This window comes from Typha angustifolia, chromosome 1 (assembly GCF_048772165.1).
Source record: "Typha angustifolia cultivar Huaian chromosome 1, ASM4877216v1, whole genome shotgun sequence".
In the NCBI taxonomy this organism is placed as follows: domain Eukaryota; kingdom Viridiplantae; phylum Streptophyta; class Magnoliopsida; order Poales; family Typhaceae; genus Typha; species Typha angustifolia.
This window is the reverse complement of record NC_133239.1, coordinates 1,429,411-1,450,918: the sequence shown is the minus strand read 5'-3', so window position 1 is coordinate 1,450,918 and position 21,508 is coordinate 1,429,411. Positions and strand designations below refer to the sequence as shown.

Sequence of the window (21,508 nt, the reverse complement as noted above, 5' to 3'; positions counted from 1 at the left end):
TCTTTGGAGAAACTGGAAGAGAACATCAAATCGTTGTCTTTTATCATAGTCATCATCATATTTGTTGGTCATCACAACATCAAATCTTAGATAAGAACTGGCTCAGTTAACTTACTGGAATCATCTCCATGAGATAAATCTGGGAAACTGAAAGACAAGAACAGAGCCAAGATGAACACTTACACGCACTGGCTCTTGTCAGCGCAGTCGCAGTTGCCGCAGGTCGACATGGTGAACTATGAAGCTAGCAGATGAACTTGAACCAGATGGAGAAGTATAGAATGCTAAGTGATCACAAATTAAGTGAGGTTGGTCTACCCTCTTCTTATAGGCATTCATATGCCAATAAGAAATGTTATCCATGAACGTGCCACACACGTTTCTTCTCTGTGCTTTGCACACGCCTTTGGCAACAACCATTCAAAGGGAATCTTCCTCTTAGCCTCTCATGTTAACATCTTCCAACATATTGGAGATAAACCACTAAAGGCATACATTTTAGTGCAAGGCTTTTCATATCGTTCTCTCTCACCTTTGCCATGTTGTGATTAGACTGGTAGATAATTTAAGAGGATGGTTAGTAATATTTTCTTTTCAGTTGAAAGAAATTAACTATATGATCTAATTATTCTTCATGTTGAGAAAATGATGTGAATATACTTGGCATATAAAATTATCTGCTACAATTCTAGTATAATAAAAATGTTTTCATTGTTTTTCTTGGTTGGCTTTGGGCCTTTGGCTAGTATATTAGTATCAACTTTCACTCACTTCACCTCAACAAAGGGCAAATTTTCACGTATATATAATAAGTTGCAAATAGAAATATTGATCATCCTTGTTTTTTTGCAGAGATTCTTATGTTGGACTATGGCATTTTCGAGAAACGGAGCTCAACCAATAGCTGTTAGCAAATTTATAGTGGTGATCACTTCAACAGAAAGCTATCTCACTGTCAGGCATAAATAGTGCTAGTCTTTGTCTCTAGCTATAATAGTCCGTGATGTCCCATTGGAAGAGCCTACAGCCGTGTATAAGTTGGCTTTCTTTGGCAATCAGCTCTGTGGATAACAGCACTTACAGTTGCTTCCCAATGTCAAAAATGGCATCTTAGTGCTTGTCTTCATTCAAATTCCCAAAGTCCTCCCTCCATTTAGAGGCGGGAGAAAGACTCGTGGAATAGCTATTAATTTGATCAATGAAATTATCAGAAAGACGCTTATTTGGGCTAATTAGTTTTAAGTCTTTTGAGACATCAGAAAAACAAAGTGGTGGAAGCCTTGGAGGTAAGGAATCATGGCTAAATTTGCAGGCAAAGGAGAAATGGAATAAGAGACTCGATGCTGAAAGAGAGAGCTTTCCTTTGGTTGAATTTTTTCCTACCTAGAATAAAAATAAGGGATAATTAGACAGCCCTCCTGAATCATTATAGTTTTTCACATCTGTACTTTTTTTTCATTATCCGTATAAAACTCCTGAATTAAAAAAAAAATATCTACTTAGACCCTATCACTTTTATAAAAAAAAAAAAAACTATATAAACTCTTTAAACGAAGGACTTTGTTAGATCAGAGAAGATAAACTAAAAAAGAATTTAGAGAGTATATGTGTGATAGTAGTTGAGAAAAGCTAAGTATAATTAATCGTAAATACTTAGAATTATTGCCTTTTCTCCTTGTTTTGGAGGAAGACTAGTTTTCCTTGAAGATGAAGCACTTCTCGGGATGTTTGACGAGATGAGAAAGAGATATCATAGTTACCCATTCATTGCATTTCATTCTTCTAGAAAATCCATTCACTAGATTCCGAGTAAACTGTCCCATTAACCATACTTTTTTATATAAATTATCAGGAAATACAGAAGTAGAAAACAAAGAGAACAACAAGACAACATTACAGGACAATGAGAAGCATTCCTACACGCAAGGGAATCATCAAAATTGTATGTCCAGAAAAATCAGAAAAAAAGCAGAGCAAGAAATCTATGATCAGTAGTCGCACAAAAAAAAAATATCAATCAGTAGTGCCCGGTAACCATATCTCAGAGAGACAGATATTTCAGCCGCGAAGGGATACGACATCGCCCAAGATATCAAAGAAATGATTTAGGTTGATTTTCTCCTTTCCAGAATAGATAGCTTCTGCACGTCCTCCGCGGGATCCCTGAGCAGCCATCTCCACAAGCATATATAGCTTCTTGATAGGCATCTGTATGATAACAAAATTTTGTAAGAACAAAGTGCCAGATTCTTACATCAAAGATAAAATAAGACATCCATATTCTTATTTTAGTAGACAAGCCAAATTCATTTAGTACCAACAGAACATCTAGCATATAGATTGACATGGGTCAAATATGTTATAATGGCATAACCATAGTATTGTAATAGTTGTGAGAACTAGACTTTATGATCTGCCATTTCCAAAATGAGTTAAGTAGCAAATTGACATGATACCCAATAATAGACACTACAAATCCTTTATTTTGGATGTTAAACAGTGTGCACTAGATAAGAGAGAACTTACATCATCTAATGCTTCGGCTGCTGAATCTATGTCATAGTCTGCAAAAACGTTGAGACCTTGCAATACCTGCAGAGAGAAGTTGGAATTAAGAAACAGAGCGTCATAATACGATAACTTGGCAGCTAGCATAGAGCAAAAACAGTCCTTGAATACCTGCAAAGCATCTGACTGCCAAGCATAAAAATTGGGAGGGAGCATTGCTCCTTGACAAATATGACTACTTTTGAATTTTAACAAGCCATAATAATGGATGCTCTCACTAATAATTACAAATTCAATTCGTATGTATCCAACATGTATATCCACATTCACTGCCTCATGTTATACAAAAATATAAAGTATCTTTACCTTTTTGGCATCTTCCTTCTGCAGTTTTGGAACATGATGTGTGACAGAGAATGCATCACATATACCAAGAGACTCCAGAAACCCCACCTCACTAGTTGTTCCAATAACCATCAAATTCTTTCCCTGCAAAAATATCTTTTATTGAGATAATCTCATACTAAGAGTTCAGTGTGCAAAATTAGAGCATCATTGTTGTTTCTCTTCACACATGAACATGTGCAAATACAGTGTGCTTGTTATCATAAGGAAATTGGAAATCACAGTTCATGATAAAAAATGCTGAATCACTAATATGATATCCAAGTGCTTCATGTTCTGTAGTATTGATAATACTCATAATAGAACTTCCCTCAAATAGAAAAGGATACTCCATTGCATAAAGCTCTTGTAAATGAAGGGTTCTAGATAGAGCAGCACATAATCAGCATTACCCTGAGCTACTGAAGAGTGTTTTCATGATACAAGCTTAGGCTACTGGGTGCACAATATCATATTAATTAACCAAGACAGGAGGAGAAGGAAAGAAAAATAAGACCTTGGGAGGAAGCCTTTTGAGAAGGACCAATAAAGTTTGTGAAATGACATTTGAAAAACGTGGCCCAATAGCAACAAATTCGAGCAACCTGAGAATAAAATATCATTAAAAACTATCAAGCAAAAGAAAGTATACACAGACAAGATTATTCTTCGTGCAACATAATCTTCTGAAGCACTTTAGGAGAAGTCCTTCAGAGTGGCACTTATAGGTCACCAAAGTGAGATGTACACAAATTATTTTCTCTCACAGAGCTGCATTTCTATCATATAGCTGAACATGTGAGAGACATTCTATGTAATAATGCCTCATAGAAATATGAAACAGAACTAAAAAGAAAATACAAAGTTACCTTTCGATGTCATCAAGAATTATGATGCTTAACTGAGATTTGTAAGCATCCTCAAAAACCTAATCATAGAGGCATAGAAGCTGTATTAAACAAGAGCGGCAAATACAGTGCTGTTTTTGTGAGAAAATAAAGACCAATATACTAAGCTTCCTAATAGATGTGAGAAGATTAAGGTTCCTAATATTGCCCCAAATAGATGTGACAAAATTTTGTGAAGGCAAAGATAGCCCCAAAGAACAGGGGTACAAAAATAAGCTTGCTAATGGATGTGAGAAAAAGAAATCTATTAGCTTTGGTTACTATCTATGCATGTAAAAGACCAAGAGATGTAAATTAAGGTTCAAAGTCAAAAGGATTTCTCCATGACTTCCCTAGATTTCAAGCACATGCAAGTTTTTGTGTAGTAGTTACAGACCTTCACAATCCGTGCACATTTGCTGCTTTCACTAAGACCAATCATTGTCTCTGCTGATATCTATGATCACAAAAGGATAGCATCAAATAAATATAGCTCGACAAATTAAAGGTAAGCAGGTAGAAAGAGGATCAAAGAACTTACGATCTTCACATAGGGAAAATCACTGTCAATGCCTATTGTGGCAGCCATTGCAGTCTTACCACTGAAATCAGATATGAATTAGAGAACCTACCAACTGCAAAGAAAGACAATTGAAGAAAAGAGGCATACAGATTAGAGAGCTTACCTGCCAGCAGGACCTTCAAGTAGGCATGTAAGAAGTGGGCTACCTTCGCTGACTTTAACTTGCTCTACTAGAAGCATAGCTCTTTGATAGATGTGCTTGTGTCTCTCACCACAGTCAATGATACCATTGAGCCTGCATAATCACATTTGCAAATTATATTCTCACTAAGCAAACTGTGGACGTCTAGCTATCATATAAAATCCTCAGATATAGATTCAGATTCACATATGAACCCAGAAATATTGAACAATGGTAAATCTGAGCATCTTAAAGGCTTCTCTTTATCTGGATATGCATTGAAGCACATCCAAGCTAACACCATCAAAAGGTTCCCCATATGGAGGGGCCATTGCTGCACTAACCTTGCCTCGGTGAGAAGGCACTCCACAACAAGTTGAAGAAAAGAAAGAGAAGAGAATTCCAACAAATCAGATATGAGCTCAAGATAGATCTTATAAAGATAAAAGAAGGAACAGTTTAGTCTCAGGGCAAAATGATATCTCATAAGTTAAACAGGGAAAAAAAACCTAGCATATCTCCCAAACAAAATTCTTCAAACCTTACTTCCAAAGAGAAGTTTACTCTACAAGCCACTTTCAGAATCATAAATGATAAGAAACCTAAGTTTACCTGCATCTTTCAAGATCATCGGTGGATGCGCCAAAAGCAGGAATAATTTCTTGAAGGGCATGCAAGAAGTCATCCATAGTAACTTTAATGCTCTCTTCATCTAACGGTTTAGTAAGATCATCCATGCTTATTTGCCGATTCAGAGCAAATGAAACAGCACTTTTAACAACACCTTCCAGTTCAGCTCCACTGTAATTCTTTGTGCGTGCAGCTTCATTCAGCATACGAAATTACATTAGCACGGGGCATCTCCAGTCTATAATCTCATACATACACTATTCTTAGTACCTACAGATAGTAATATGCAGACAGAAACATATACATAAAAGTATGTATATGTACAGTTCCATGAATCCTTATGCATGTGAGACACAGCATTACATAAGCAACTATGCATTTCTTGCATCAGCTCACTATAGACAGGACCTCTTTCATGATGCCTTGTCATCATCCAGAAGAGACATTGCCCATGTTATCCCTTACTATCAATTAATCATATTTAACCAAAATAAATTTAGGCAGACATTTCTGAAGCTCTCCAAATATCAAATTACAATAAGGTACACTAAAACATAATTTCATTATTTAGCAGAACGGATATACTTGAAATAAAAAAGAAAAACACAATGAAAGTAAAAGCATTTACCAAGTTCTTCAAGGCTCACATCTGGAGCAAGAAAAGAATTCTCTTTCATCTTATTTGTATGTATGTGAAGAATTTGCAGACGACCATTTTCATCAGGGAGGTTTATCTCAACATGAACCTCCAAGCGTCCAGGCCTAATATGAATAATTGTAAGACAACCATTACAGAAGACCAATCCAGCATAGACAACTCAGAATTACTAGAAGGAAAATGCAGGAAAAAAACTTCACTGTTCATAACCTAAATCAAGCCTTCTAGTCTAAAGAATATCAACTAATAACCTCCCAATCATTACATTGCTTCAGATGAATGGTGACTTGGTATGAGTACATCTGCATGCTGGATTTCGAAATTTCCATTTTACATACTTCCACAAACAACAGTTTACTTGCTGCCTCATGCTAGTCCTCTGACCTACAACATATGGAGGTCTTCCTAAATTGAAGATGCAAGTGTCCTAATCCGCATATACTATCAAACTGATTATAAAAGTTATTAGAAAGAAAGTGAAAAGAAAAGAAAGTATCTAACTATCTATAACATAATCTGAACTAATATTATCAGGCCATCCATGTCTCTCCAGCTTTCATGGTAAGTGGTAACTATAAGAAAATAGCATCTGCTAACAACTGGATTTGCTACTTTGGCAATTTGCAGCTGGTATAGTCCGCAAAACTTATGGGTGATAATATAATTTGAAGTTGCACAATCATGAAATGTGAGAAACTAACCTCAGTAGTGCTTCATCCAGTAAATCCTTCCGATTAGTCATCCCAATAAGCAATACATTGTTTAATGACTCAACACCATCTATCTAGAATGGCATTACTTGGTTAGAATCGAGTAAATACACTTGCAGAGCTATAGTGCAAACTGTGGGAAAATTACCTTTGTAAGGAGCTGATTCACAATGCTGTCATGCACTCCTGTACCATCCCTTGTAGAACCTCTGGACTGTAAATTCAGATATGAATTCTCAACAGAATGGAAACTAATATAATTCAGATATTGAATTTTCAATGTAATAGAAACTATAATATGTAAACAAGGAAAAAAAATGAGCTGACTACACAAGCATTATTACATGACCAAGTATGTAACTTGTCATGGGGATTAAGGGACTCCTGGTGAATGCACATGTTACTTAAAAATGGCATCAACTAGCATTACATGGACACAAAAGTAATTTTCCTCTGTTCTGAAAACTATTTTTAATTTCTTGGGAGTGCTGACAATAGCCACTAGAACAACAGCTAAAGGAGACAAGTGGATGTAACAGCTAGGAGCTTGATTGAAGTATAATATATAAAAGAATGAAGTGCAGCAAACATTTGGACGAACAAGATGGTTTGTGGTTCTAATGAAATGAAAAATTATTAAAGCATCCTCAAGAAATTAAACCATCCTCAAAAAACCAAAATTGAACATTAGAAGATAGCATATTGTACAAGCCTTTCAGGTTAATGTGGCTGAGTTAGGTTATTTTCATACACATTTTCCCATTGCTCTTATCATTCCAAGAAGCAAATTATTCAAACAAAAAGATCCTACATTTTCGAAGAATTAACTACTTACCAAACTTCTTGTGCAGGTGTGGAATTGTGGATACCTATGAACTTCCTCTTAATTTCAATGAAATGCTAGAGCACAAAACTTTGGGATGCCACAGCAAATCTTACAAATGTCCTTGTTGTAAAGTTGATTTCAAGTCATATCACTTAAAACAAATCATGCACCCAAAGGACACGAAGCTAAAATAGACATAAATTATAGCATAACAACATTAATCATAATCAGCCCAGTATAAAATTAGAGATCATTCCATGTCTCTGGATAGTATCAACTATCAACAGCCATTGTTTCACTAGATTGACCAAAGTGTTGTCAACAGAACATAAAATGAGAAATAGGTTAACAGAAAGAAGACTGTACAAGGTATTCACCTTACAGATAGCATCAATTTCATCAAAAATTATGACATGTAGTTCACTTTGGTCACCTGAAAAAAAAAAAACAAAAACAAAATAAAAATATCAGAAAGAGGTCAGAAATCACAGCATCCATAGAAGACATAGAGGATAAAACTGCATGCCTTGAGTCCTCTGGTCATTTTCAGCATCAGCAAATAAATCTCTCACATTTTTCTCCGTCTCTCCAACAAATTTGCTCAAGACTTCAGGCCCATTCACGATCTGTAGAGGCATGCAATACATGTTCAGAGTGGAAATACTTTAACCACAACATATAAAGTTATAAATCACTGATGAAAATTGAGGAAAATGCTATTAGATTCTCCTGTTAACAACGGATTAGACAAGCTATTAAACACACTCCCGTTTATACATATATAGAACAGACAAAAGCAAGTGCTTATAGTTGTTCTTTACAAAGAAGTATATAAGCTAACTAAAAAACCAACCTTGGGTTCTTTCCCATTCAATAATTTCCCTATTTGACGGGCCATAAGTGTCTTGCCAGTGCCAGGAGGTCCAAAGAGCAGCATTCCTTTCACATGCTTGATTCCCAACCTGCAGTGCATACACATTAGAAGGGCCCCACATACAACAAAAGCAGTGAAGAGAATTTGAAAATGTCTCAAACTGATAGAAAGGAAATTACTTATTAACGACATGAGGAGGAAAAACTCGAGAAGCGAATGCTCTTCGAAATATATCTGTGAATTCAGCACTTAATCCTCCTATCCCTAACTTTTCCAGGTTAAATTCTTTCTGTTTGAAAAGCTTGCTACTAGCAGCTTCACGCTGATTGATTATCTACATGCACAACAACAGAGATATATATTTAGATCGTGATGGTCAGTAGCTGATGCTTCTGCATATTTCCAGACAAATAAATCTGCTAAAAGATAGTAATCCATCAATTATCATTTTGCATGAATCGAAAGGAATAGAAAAGAAGACCTTAATTCCAGAGCTTGGAGAAGCTTCAAAAACAATGTATGTGTCTGTGGCTATCATTCCTTTCTCCATTGGTCTGGAACTTTCTTGGCCCTCTAGCACCGCCTGATTCACTGTGAAAATATAGTTTGTTCCACAAAATTCAAAAGACACTCTTTGACCAGTTGTCATAACCTGTGTAATGTCAAAAGTTTCTGGTATAAGATAGACGTAATCACACCAATCCTGTAAATTTCATTATCCGCAACAAAACTAATATTTGTTCAGCATATGCTTCTCAATTTTCCACAAAAAATCCTGCACAACTGTTAAACATAAAAACAAAAACAAGAAAAAGTCCCCCAAAGATGGAAGAACCTAACCTAAACAATCTTCAGGACTTATCTGGATAGAAAAATAAGTAACAAAACTTTCTTGATGCTTCAGGCTCTTCTGAAATGTATAAGGAAAAAAAATTGAAACTAAAGCAATCTCCTATAAGGTGGTTTTACACTCCAGTAAGCTTTCAGATAGGCAGATAGATAGCCGGAGATATTGAACACATTCTTGTTTTTCAAGAAATGAAAAGAGAGATCTGTATATCTCTCATGGGGAAAATCAAACTTACAAGGTAATGAGGTATTCCTGAGGGCAGAGTATAACAAATTTCTTTTTTTTTCAAAAGGATGTGAGAAACTGCGAACTCTACTTGCTATTCAGTAATAAGTAAGACGGTCAGAAGATAGGAATATAATAATAAAAGTATTAATCATATTAATGCTAAGAATCTGCTATTGTGCATGAAAAGTTCCCCTTTCCCAAGAGAAAACTAATGCATTATAAATTACAGGAAGCAGGCAACACAAGAAGTCTCAAGAAATGAAGTGGATGCCTGACCTGATCCATAAATCTTTTCCTGAGTTGTTTGGCGAGAACAACAGCATCTAACTGCAAAGCAAACAGAGGTTTTATATACAAGTATATCATCCACCGCTCACTAGAATCTTACATAAATTTCAAAAGAGAACCATACTTGTTCACTTCGATTAGCCTTTCCTTTGACAAACTCCAGCTCTAGCGTAAGTAATGCTAGGTTGCAGTCATCAGGAGGTATATAACTAGATCGAAAAATTACCAAGAAACAGTATGAAGAAAAAGAAAAATGCCCAATGATTAATTTTGACAAACTACTGAACTAAGACTCCTAACCTGCTAACAGATATTGAATCACCAGCAGAAACTTTGGCATGGCGACGCTGGATAGCATTCAAAGCAATGTGACCAGTGGGAACACCATCATGAGCCGTGTGATTTTGTCAAGGATCAACCCAAAATATAAAATAACAGATTATCACGAAACAGAATAAGATCAAAAGCGAATTAGATCAGACACAGAGAGTCTTTGATTCTGTGTAACATCTTAAAGATGCAATTCCAACTCAACATAACGCTAAAAACGAATTAAAGAAGCAATGCCTATATGCATAAATCACCTAGAACAACAATAAAGTGGAAAATTCGATATATCACGAAACTCAGCACGCAGATCCATCGACATTGTATTAGCATTAGAATCTTAGATCCCTTATGTAACACTTTTACGTTCTTTTCTTGAAGATTCCTGATGCGAATTTGACCGATCATATGATTTTCTATCAATGAATTAGCTTAAATAAAACTAAATCAGAAGATTCTGAATGAAGAAAACCATCAGACAAAGGAGATCAATAAAGGATATCGGAGGGTGAGGACGAAGGAATCGCCGACCGTCGCGAAGACCTGACTCGATCCGGGGGTGGAGAACCTCTTTATATCGGCGGCGGAGCAGTAGGCGCAGTTGGTGAGGGCGAGTTCCTGGCTCGGCGTGCTCGTCACGATCAGCGAGGCGGCGGCCCCCGCGGAGGTGAGGCCGAATCCAAATCTCCCCGCCATGGGAGGTAGGGGAACGTAAAGGAGAGTAGTCGATCGAGATGAGGAATTCGAGGGAAGGAGAGTGAGATCGCAGTATTTGGAGAGAGGCGAGACGGGAGGGAGGGAGGGAGAAGAGAAAAGAGGAGCCAAGGTGACTTCGGTCCGAAGGTTAATCGACAGGGAAACCGGCGTGGTTCGGTCAACAACGCCCCTCTCGCTTTTCACGATATAAACTCAAGTCGGTAACGTCATACGTGAATCGCCGACTTAGTTCGTAGTCGGTGACGTGAGATGCAACCATCTAGGATGAATGTTAGTCGGCGCGTTAACTGTCTCTCGTTGCCGAGTTTAAGCTAGTACACTGAGCTGCCGACTACAAACTCCCAAAAGCCCAAAAAGCCCAATAGAAAATTTATTTTCTTGTTATATTCAACATAATATATATATATATATATAATGTTGGGTAGCCAATCTAGTTACGTAAACTCTCAATTTCAAGCTCGTGAGACTTGTGGGCGAACAAAAAAGAAGGCTATCTACTAAAATCGACAATGTCTAGCAGGATGATGATATACAACACACTAAGTTCTCTCAATATCCGAAAATAACTTCCTAGTGTGACATTAAAGTCTCAGGACGGATGTGACTCCAAATTGCGAACGTATCAAGACAGTAAAAGTACATAAAATTGTCGTTTAATAGAGTAATAATGCAGGCATTTACACACGTTATCAAATCAAATTGAGGTTGAGTGAAGAGTCCTAATTTGTTCAACTCCAGTCAACAATAATGGGACCCAAAAAAAAACGTGCAAAAAAAAAAAAAGAACTTAGATGCACGGTATGGTAGGAAAGAGGAATCAAGAATGAATCGAACAAAAATTGAGTCGCCAACGTGAGAAATATGTGGGATTAAAGTGACTCCAATGTTATGCATTATCCAGAGATGGAAGATGCCTTTACTAGGGAGAAGAGATTAAAGAAATTTTTGAGATGGTAATTAGAACAGTGCCTTAACATGGATTAATATAAAATAATTGAGAGCTCTACTTCCCATGTCATTTTGATAATAAACTGGCAGCTTAATCCCCACCAACCCTCATTAAAGCTCAATAAAATACAACACTAATAAAGATTAAAACCCTCAGGTGTGTGTGAGAGAGAGAGAGAGAGAGTGTGTGTGTTAGTGATCATTACTTAAGGGGGGTCATCCTGATCATCTCTCTTATAGTTATGGAGCAAATAATTCACTCCAATTCCTCTCTCATTGGCCACTACTAGTTCCTCTCTCTCTCTCTCTCTCTCTCTCTCTCTCTTTCTCTCTCTCTTCCTCTACACGAAAAGCTTCCTCCTATCGAATTCTCACACATATCAACCTACCCCGCTCCCTTTAGCAGTTGGGCTTCCAGGACCTACATAGCCATCACTGCATACATCCATACATATATATCCATACCCCTCTCTCCGTCGTTATATCATCTATTCATCTGCCATTCCATTCTATTCTATTGCCTTCGCTATATACCAATATGAGTACTACTAATTCCACGGAGACGGAAGCCAGCGGCGACCCAATGCCGTCGCCGACTTCGTCAATGAGCTCCTGCCCGGATCCAAAAGCGAAGCGGGTGCGGGGGGCGAGCAGGCACCCGTCTTACCACGGGGTTCGGAAGCGGGCGTGGGGGAAGTGGGTGTCCGAGATCCGCGAGCCGAGGAAGAAGTCGCGGATCTGGCTCGGGACCTTCCCCACGGCGGAGATGGCAGCGCGGGCGCACGACGCGGCGGCGCTGAGCCTGAAGGGCGCCGCCGCGGCGCTCAACTTCCCCGAGCTCGCCGGGTCTCTGCCGCGCCCAGCCACGCTGGCGCCATGCGACATCCGGGGGGCGGCGTTGAAGGCGGCCGCGATGGAGGTCGAGGCGGCGGAGGAGTTGGGGGAGATCGTGGAGCTGCCGCGGCTCGGGGAAGGGGCGGCGATCGACTCGGCCGAGTTCGTCTTATACGATTCGGTCGATGACTGGGCCTACTCGCCGCCGTGGATGGACGGTGCGGATGAGTTCGGATTCGCGATCGACCACATCTGGACGGCCGTTGATCCACCGCCGGGGTGGAGTTACGAGAACAACTCGGAAGCGCGCGTTTGGGATTGGTAAATTAAATAAATAAATAAAAAAAAAAGAATTCCTCCATTCTTCTTCTCCTCTCTGTAAGTTATTCGACATTTTAACATATCACCCCCTACATTACCACCTTATTAGAAGGATAGAGTGGTAAATAGGAGGAGGGTTCTTCTACGAAAAATTACTCGATCTATTTGGTCTCTACGTGCTGGATTGTTGAGGTGCAAGGCGAGGGGACAACTGTACGGTGTGGATGAATCCGGATAAAGTTATTCTACTGTTGTACTTATTCTCCATTTCCTAATCAGTGGCTCTACATTTGTGCTAGCATTTCATGATGAAAAGCCTCTGCAAAAGTAGCCAAAAGTTTGGAGACCTCATCTTTGCTGCTCTATTCCTTCCTCTATACCTTTTCCTCGATAAGATATCAATACTAGTATGTATATCTTCTACACATATTTGATAGAATGGAAGGACTTAATTTGTAAATATTAAAAATATAAGACTTAAATCGCAAATATGTGAGCAGATAGTGTGTTAAATCCAAATTGTCTTTATGTTAAACGTGGATGTTATGAGGAAAGAATATTACAAATTTGGATTCATTTGATGACCATCCGGAGCAAGTCAAAAACTTCATTAATTCTCTCTAATAAAAACAAAGAAATTAAACCTCAAAAGTTTGATTAATAATTGATGGTTGCATCATTTGGGTACACAGGAAGGAACAATAAAGTAAAGAGATATTTTATCATTAAAAAAGAAAAAAAAAAATTAGACCATAGATGAGCCATGGAGATGGTCATTAGATTTGAAGTGCTTGCTTGGATTTAGGATTTCTTTCTTCTATTCTAAAGATTAATAGAAGTTTCTTATAAGCTTTATTGTACGCATTCTTCTCTGGACGACAAGAAACCTATTATTATAGGACAAGAGTACGTAGTCTCCCAGAGATAGTATTTGTTATGTTATCAGGAGGCTCGTTTGACTGGAGAAGTACGTGTTACTTTTAAGACCTTCAGATTAATTATTCAATCTCAAAAACTCTCTCAAGGCATGGAGGCGAGTATTAATAATTAATTACACTGAGAGGAAGTTTGTCAGACTGTAGATAAGTAGGTCTTATTTTAGACAATTATTAGACTTTAACGAGTCTCTAAGTCAGCTTAATCTGTGCAATTTGCATGCCGGAAAAGTTTTACCAACGCACTAAGTAATACTATTTTCGAGTTGAAGTGACACCTAATCGTGTTAATCTGTACTAGCTTTTAACAACTTAATTGTAATTTATTTTTAAAGTAGTAACAATAGGTTTTATGTACGTACGTTTTATACATAATAAAAAGATTTGCGTGATAGATTTAGATACTTAATTTTGGAAGTTTCCATAACAGTACGATGTCATTGTCAAGTCGGATGGGAATAAGTACGAGTGTTGTTATCAGAGGTAATGTATCACTTTCAGATGCATAAAAGATGAGATTAAACTGGAACAGCATGGATAACTTAGTAAGAGAGGATTAGCTACACTAAAAATTTCATTAAATTACTCTTATCCAACCCAAAATAATTTCACCTCGCAAATCTTACCCAAGCTATAAGTACATAGGATCATCTTTGATCGGATCCAAGTTGCTCCCCTTTTGGTTCGATGTTGAGGAAGATATGAGGTTCACTCTACTCCTGGGAAGAAGAAGATAAAAAAAAGGCATTTTTGATATTAAAAAACAATAATTTACAATGGATGAAATATTCTCATCTGCCAAAATTATATTAACTTAATCAAGAATATTTCTGCACATAACCCCTCCCTCCCTATAAGAGAAGGCTAGGTTTACAATAGTTAAAAAAAAAATGAAGAAATAAATAAAAAATATTCTGTGGGCCCAAGTTTCTCTTGGCGAGATATAGATCAAGTGGTGCTTCCCAATTTTCACGTCGGTAGATTCCCATGCAGCTGTGGGGCACCTCTCCTGTCCTAGGTTCAATACGATTATTCGACCCAGTCTTAATTTTTATTATATTTCATCCAATCATGCATATATACTACAAGAATTGCTTACAGTCATGATACTAAGAAACCAATAAGATGATTAGCATCTTACATTATGGTTCTGAAGGATTAAGGTATAAATGACTCGGGAATGTTCGTGGGATGAGAAACTATTGGACAACTTTTATGATGCATACCAGTAGTCAAACAAATACGATTTCTATTCTTCCGTCATGATCGTTGCCTTGTCATTTATACGATGGGAGGAATATCACATGCTAGGTTTATTCCCATGTGACAAATTTGAGACAAAGAAGAGAGATATGAAAGAGATAGATAGCATTGGACACAAGACTAAGACAACGTTGTTGTTGTGGAATAACTCACAGCATCTAGTCAGCTTGTGTGACTCAGCATAGCATTGGAGGTTTCCCAACTCAACCAAGATATGAAATGTGATCCAAAAGAAAATGATTTAAGACTTCATTCATCAGTCTCAGAATTGTTGAAGCAGTGAAGACAAATGATGCAGGACCTGAAATGCATGAAGGTATAAGCTTTGACCATAATATACAAATTTCTCTTACAAGCTGAGGTTTTTCATTGAGATGTTAAAGTTAATTGACCAAGATCTTGATTGATATAATTAACCAGAAAGAATTCAGACTGATGCATTTAAATATATTGAGTTCAAAAAATCTCGCCCTCTATGACTTGATACATCCCAAATATTGCCAGAGCAGTACCAGCATCTGTCGACATAGAATCTTTTCTGCCAATTCAAAAAGAGTGCTGGTTAGATACATCTCTCCAACATCAACGAATATTTTTACCTTATACACAAGATGGAGAGGCTTTGAGCCCTTTCTGAGATTGTTAGACCTTCATCTTGTTTCACACCATTAGCAGATGTTGCATGGAGATACTCTAATCTTGACCACGCAAAAATCTCGGCTGCAGCTTCTGGAGTATTTGAAAGGCATTTTCTGTCAAAGAAAAGAATCCAAAGTCAGAAGTAAACCCACCTGCACTCTTACCGATTCACTAGTTCTATAACGCAACAGTAGGCATATGTTCATGGCAAATGCTAAAACGTCAAAATACTCGATTGCCTTGGGCATTCTTGAGAAGTAAAACAATAGCTTGGATATAAAACATATGTTAAACTGGTCAGACGAAAATACCTAGACATTAGTCAGCACTCAGCACTAACAAGCACAAATTATATCTTTGTTCCTGTAGAGCACAGATATTTCAATAGATACTCATTCGAGGAACAAGTATCACTCAGATCCTGATGTAGTTTTGTTATTGCCTTTTGCAAGGACTTCAGTGCTGGAAGCAAACTTCTGGAATTCTGCTGAATGAAATGACCATGAACCTTACAGAGCTCCTACAACAAATGTACACATTTAGATGCAAGCTTGCATATGACTATAGTACTTACCTAGTCACTAGCATTAAATTTACCTGACACCATTGGAGGATAAATTCAAGATGTGGACAGCTTTCTAAAAGATCAGCAAATGCTTCAATCAACCTATGAAGATACTTAAATGGTACTGACGAAGAAACAGCAGGTATATCTGATGGATCCACAGCAAAAATGCACTTTTTGATTAGCGAGTCTTCATTCAGACGGAGGCTGAGCAACAAGGCTCTCTGTTGTTGGTCCTCCGCAAGAGCTTCATCGACTTTCTGTAGAGCAATTATAATCATGCTAGAGATTATCAATTAATAACCTTCAACAAGAAGTTAAAACAAGGAGGATAACAAACAATACCTCAGGAGTAACATCCATGTCAAGATCTGTCGGATCAAAAACAAATGATTCATCAATTGAGTATATTAGAACTCCCTCGGTAGTTGCTGCTGCCCAAGATCTACCAGTTGGTGCAATTTTCAAGCATTTTGTATGGGCTATAGGGCGTCCACGGTTTGGCAGAGAACCAGGTAAATCATGTCCTAGCCTTTCTGTTGTTTGTTGGTCGATTCCTTCATCAATATCACTATTTTCATCATCAATTAAATCTACTGGGCCAGCATCTGTCATCTTCTTGGAGTTCAGAAAATCAAGAACTCCATCCAAGGAGAGATTGCGAGTAATTTGAAATCTACGAAGCAGTACCTAACAAGTCAAAGAGGACATGCACCAAACAGCTTAAAACTTGATAAGCAAATATCAATCAATTGTACATTCCAACATTAGTAAATAACACTATATAGCTGCCGGGGAAATATATTATATTTTGGTAAGTTCTCCTATTGGACCAAAATGAAATAAAGGTTCTAGTAAAATAACACTACATAGCTGCTGGGAGAGCATACTACTACATTTTGACAAGTTAATCAGATATGTGGCTCCAAGCAGCATATGGAAGAGATATATTGCTGATTACACATCTTTAACAGGTGATCAGCTAACAGCAGCAAATGCATGGAAAACATAGTGAGATCATTAGGCAGCATCTGACCAAAAGTCTCTCTTGGCAAATAACTAGGGGTATACCAGCAAAGCACACGACTATAAATTATCAGATGAAAGAAAAGAAAATATTTCTAACCTGATCTGCAATATCATACATGCATATGTACTTGCTGTTCCCTGCAGCTAAAATATAGCTTCCATCAGCAGAGTAGCATAAAGTTGTAAAATATTTCCCTGAAGTTGAGTTTGCTGCTGTTCTTCTATCAGTCATGAGACGTCCACCAGCAATGTCCCTGCGGCCCTCAATTGTATACATCAGCAGGCCATCCAAAGGATCCCAAAAGTGGATTAGACCATCTAATGTACTGCAAGCTAGCTGCTTTCCATCTGGACGATAAACAACAGTGAGAACATCATGTGTATGCGGAAATGTTTCCACTGCACCTTTTCCTTCAAATACATCCCACAAGCGCACAGTTTTATCCCACGATGATGAAGCCAGAATAGCCTATGAAAACAAGTCATTAGTGTTCCCACTCAACCAGCATAATGGCAGAAGTTACTTCGTTCAAGAAAAAAAACAGTACATGTTTAAAAAAGATTGGTCCAAGACAAAGTCCTATTTTAAATGTGTTACACAGATGCATTGGAAAAGCATAAGAACATTCAAGATGCAAGCCAACTTACATTTGTTGGTGAGAACATTAAACTGTGAACTGGTCCCTCATGACCACTGAGGACATCCAACAAGCGCCCAGTCTTCATTGACCAAACAAATATCTGAACCACATTTATGAAATATGGTCAAAGACATAACCAAGACTACTAAGAATGTAAACACCATACCGATACATTTATTTAGTTATAAAAAGTACATACCTCAAATGAATCAAGTGTTCCAGCACAAATTACTTCCCCACTCTGGTCTGAAGCTAAAGAAACAAACTGTCTAGGAGAAGGAGTGGTAAATGTCCTAAAATTCCGATAACGAAACAAATCCCAAGCACGAACCGTACCATCAAGTGAAGCACTCAAGAGACTGTGGTTATTAGCCATAAAATGAAGTGCAGTGACTGCATTAGTATGTTCCGAAAATGTTATGAAACAAAACCCTGATGCAGCTGTCCAAACCTGAAAAACATTAACAGCACAGTTCAACCTCGCTGGAGACAACCAATATATTGAAAAAGAACAACTTTAAACAATACAAAGTTATAAGAAAGATAGATCAGCTGGTGCAATTGAATACCGATAAAACATTAGGCAAGTAACTCTAGCGAGCTTTTTCTCAAGTTAGCTAGGCTAAACTCATTCCTAAACTTGCAAGATCTGGAAGGCCTCTTTAAATGAAACAAGCCTCACTTCCCAAGAAAAATGAGGTTTTAGAAGTTTGATATACTTCCTTTGATAAGCTTACTCGAGAAGCTCAAGCAAGATAGAGAAGATACAACTAAGACAGAAACAAACTTTAATAATGTCATCTAGCAATTTAGAACCTGATTTAGCTCTCAATGAAAATTAACTGCAGGTATTCTTGAATGGCAACTACTTTATTTCGGTCTTTTGGGTACATTTATCTACACCCACATTGGTTTCACAGATGGATTTCAGTTTAGCTTAAGGTCGACAAGTTTATACATCATAAATGACAAAATAAAAACCAAAGAGTATCAATGATGTATGACAATGTAGATTCAGGTGAACATATAAAATTCTAGATCCTGGAATCCAAACATAGAGTAAAGAGCTCATGAAATAAAAAGTGACTATAAAGAGTATATACTAATTTTGGGCAATGATTACCTAAAACTACAAGTCATTTTTCTAATATAATTGTGCTTACCTTGACTTTGTTATCATCAGCTCCTGTGGCCAACATTTGCGAATCAGGTGAGTATGCAATGCAATTCACATCAAAATAATGACCCTGTTGTTTCAGAATATAGCTCTCTGATCGCCATTCCCACACAAGCAGCTGCCCGAGCTTCGCACAACCAAAAGTTAACCAATTCCCAAGTTTGTTAAACACTGCAGTGGTTATCTTCTCTCTCGAAATGGAAAGCAAGTGGATGCATACAAAATCCGGCATCTGATAAAGCCCAAAAACTCCATTAGAGAACCCAACCACCACCATATCAAGCTCCCTGTGATAATCGCAAGCGGATAATTTTGCTGGCGACTGCATGAAGAAATCCTTCTTCTGCAATTCCCATCTCGCTTTATGCAAAGGAGTCTCTAATTCGTCCTCATCAACACTTTCCAGGGTCTTCCTTTTCCGACCGTCATTCTCAATCTCATCAGGATCTCCTCTAGGAACCTTCTGTTCTGGCGTCCCAGGAGCAGGAGGATCCAAGATGCTCCCTTTAGAGTCACCAAAATCTCCATTTTTCTCCAAATTCCAGGTAAGGATGGCTCCATCCCTTGAAATAGTATACACTCTATGAACCCTACCGCTCTTCTTCTCCATGGCAAAGAAGGCTCCAACAATGGCTTCCCTGTGCCCAAGAAACAAGAAAGGCTTATTCTTCGATCGGTTCGAGCTGTTCACAGCGAAGAGCCTCACGGTGAGATCCTTCGATCCCGCGAGGAGGTATTTAGAGTCCGAGCTCCAATCCAACGAGGTCACAGTGGCGGCACAGTCTGGAAAGGTCTTCTCGAGATGGAAGGGGAAGAACTCCTTGCGGAAACCAGGGGACCGCCAGATCTGGATGAGCTTTCCAAGGCCAACGGCAATAAGCGCACCATCAGAGCTGAACCGGACGGCGGATACGGCCTTCTTGAAGGCCATACGGTGGAGTACAGCGCGGCGCCGAATGTTAACGAAGAGGGCCCGAGAGCCATCATCGACGGCGAGGAGGAAGTTGCCATCTGGGGAAACGGCGATGCGGGAGATATTGGACGAGGACTCGAAGGGTAGCGTTACAGTTTGGGACTTGATGAGGTCGGTGGAGGAGATGCGGTTGCCGACGGGGGAGAGGAGGACAGAGTCTCCGGAGACGACAGCGTTTCCGCCACGGTAGGGAGCGCCGAGAAGGTTCTGGAAGCGAAAGTTCATGGCGGGGAGATGGGAGAGATCGGAGATCTCTAGGTTTAGGGTTTAGGGTTTAGGGTTTGGAGAAGGGAAGGAAGAAAGCCGCTAACTCGGGAAGACGACGGCTTAAACCCAACAAGTCAAGGGAGCAACGATGGGCCAAGTGGGCCTAATTCTTAGTAATGGGCTTTAAAGAAACCAATGGGCCCAATATAAAATTTGACCGTGAATTATAAATTGAAGGATTTCTAAAATCCTAATATAACCAAAAAAAAAAAAAAACTTTATTCCATTATGCCTCAGAGATAATTACATTTAGATTCTCACAACTATTGTCAATTTATATATAAACTTTCTTATTTATTTTTAGTGACATATTAATCCCCTCCACTATACAAAAACTCCTAAATGTCTATTTTTAAGTTGTCATTTTGATTATCTTTTTTGCTTTAAAAAATATTATATTACTATCATGTGATTAATTATCTATTTTTCTCTAATTATTTTGAAAAATGAAAAAAAAAATCCAAGTTAAAATTAAAATAATTATTTAGGTCTCATTTCATTCGTGCATAAGATTACTTTTAAGAATAAATTTATGCACACCTTTTAAATATAAATTAGATACTTCTATAAATTTATTTGTTATAAAATATAATGAATACCTTAAATAAATTTAAGCAAGAATTGATGTTTGATTACTAACTGAGAATGAGAATGTTAATTATAATAAAAATTATACTTAAAAAAATATGTAGAAATTTATTACACTGTTTTACTTGTGATAAAATTTTATACATAATTTGTCACATAATTTTTTATATAAAATTGAACTAAAATATATATATATATATATATATATATATATATATTTAAGTGCTTAATTATAAAATATATTTAAAAATATTAATTTATAAATAAGTATTTTTTTATACATGAATCAAACGTCACCTTAGCGTTTTTCTCTACGTTAAATTCTATATTTAATTAGCCATGTTAATTATTACTAGTTTGAGACTCGAGAAAGAAACTCTAAAAAGTGCAATTAATCATTGTCCAATAGAAAGGAGATGCTAACAAAGGCAAAAAGGATCTTTGAACTATAGGAATCTATGAGGTCATTTACAAGGATTAATAGAAGTCCAAGATGCCCTTGTTTACATAAGTATCTCCTTGCTTAAGTATGCCATTAACATCAATCAAGGGGTCCACAAGGAGCACAACCCAACTCATGGTGCCTCTCCATAGCTAAGGCAAGTAGGCCAAGGCCTTAGAATCCAGCTCAGTGCCCTATCACTTCATGGACCCTAAGTGGGTTTTATTGAAACTTAAAAACAAACTATCACAAACCTTAAGATGCCCTTGTTCCCATAAGTATCTCTGTTACTAAA

General features: G+C 37.7%; 3 protein-coding genes across 3 annotated transcripts; 1 reads left to right on the top strand and 2 right to left on the bottom strand.

Moving 5' to 3' along the window:
* Positions 1 to 1,815: 1,815 nt before the first annotated feature.
* On the bottom strand, positions 1,816 to 10,883 carry LOC140760962 (vesicle-fusing ATPase). The gene is made up of 21 exons (XM_073098089.1): positions 10,377 to 10,883; positions 9,848 to 9,943; positions 9,672 to 9,756; positions 9,536 to 9,586; positions 8,663 to 8,833; positions 8,361 to 8,515; positions 8,161 to 8,269; positions 7,834 to 7,933; positions 7,685 to 7,740; positions 6,630 to 6,695; positions 6,473 to 6,555; positions 5,742 to 5,875; positions 5,096 to 5,306; positions 4,466 to 4,597; positions 4,321 to 4,381; positions 4,177 to 4,236; positions 3,762 to 3,820; positions 3,410 to 3,497; positions 2,875 to 2,997; positions 2,527 to 2,592; positions 1,816 to 2,208 (listed from the first exon to the last, which is right to left on the bottom strand). The coding sequence occupies exons 1-21, from the start codon at positions 10,568 to 10,570 to the stop codon at positions 2,059 to 2,061; spliced, it is 2,250 nt and encodes a 749-aa protein (XP_072954190.1). The 5' UTR covers positions 10,571 to 10,883; the 3' UTR covers positions 1,816 to 2,058.
* Positions 10,884 to 11,766: 883 nt separating this feature from the next.
* LOC140759698 (dehydration-responsive element-binding protein 3-like) lies at positions 11,767 to 13,194 on the top strand. Its single transcript, XM_073096334.1, has one exon. It carries the CDS (start codon positions 12,078 to 12,080, stop codon positions 12,696 to 12,698), a length of 621 nt encoding a protein of 206 aa, XP_072952435.1. The 5' UTR covers positions 11,767 to 12,077; the 3' UTR covers positions 12,699 to 13,194.
* Positions 13,195 to 15,540: 2,346 nt separating this feature from the next.
* On the bottom strand, positions 15,541 to 20,213 carry LOC140759689 (periodic tryptophan protein 2). Its single transcript, XM_073096323.1, has 8 exons — positions 18,930 to 20,213; positions 17,966 to 18,217; positions 17,774 to 17,866; positions 17,223 to 17,594; positions 16,442 to 16,786; positions 16,129 to 16,356; positions 15,843 to 16,051; positions 15,541 to 15,644 (listed from the first exon to the last, which is right to left on the bottom strand). The coding sequence occupies exons 1-7, from the start codon at positions 20,139 to 20,141 to the stop codon at positions 15,881 to 15,883; spliced, it is 2,673 nt and encodes an 890-aa protein (XP_072952424.1). The 5' UTR covers positions 20,142 to 20,213; the 3' UTR covers positions 15,541 to 15,644; positions 15,843 to 15,880.
* Positions 20,214 to 21,508: the final 1,295 nt, after the last annotated feature.

Coding starts and splice junctions, on each gene's coding strand:
- LOC140760962 (XM_073098089.1), bottom strand. CDS start 10,570: ATGGCGGGGAGATTTGGATTCGGCCTCACCTCCGCGGGGGCCGCCGCC. Junction 7,741..7,833: donor AAATGACCAGAGGACTCAAG/GCATGCAGTTTT, acceptor TTTTTTTTTCAG/GTGACCAAAGTGAACTACAT. Junction 5,876..6,472: donor CTGGATGAAGCACTACTGAG/GTTAGTTTCTCA, acceptor TATTCATATTAG/GCCTGGACGCTTGGAGGTTC.
- LOC140759698 (XM_073096334.1), top strand. CDS start 12,078: ATGAGTACTACTAATTCCACGGAGACGGAAGCCAGCGGCGACCCAATG.
- LOC140759689 (XM_073096323.1), bottom strand. CDS start 20,141: ATGAACTTTCGCTTCCAGAACCTTCTCGGCGCTCCCTACCGTGGCGGA. Junction 16,787..17,222: donor TGTATGATATTGCAGATCAG/GTTAGAAATATT, acceptor TTGACTTGTTAG/GTACTGCTTCGTAGATTTCA. Junction 16,357..16,441: donor ACATGGATGTTACTCCTGAG/GTATTGTTTGTT, acceptor ATTGCTCTACAG/AAAGTCGATGAAGCTCTTGC.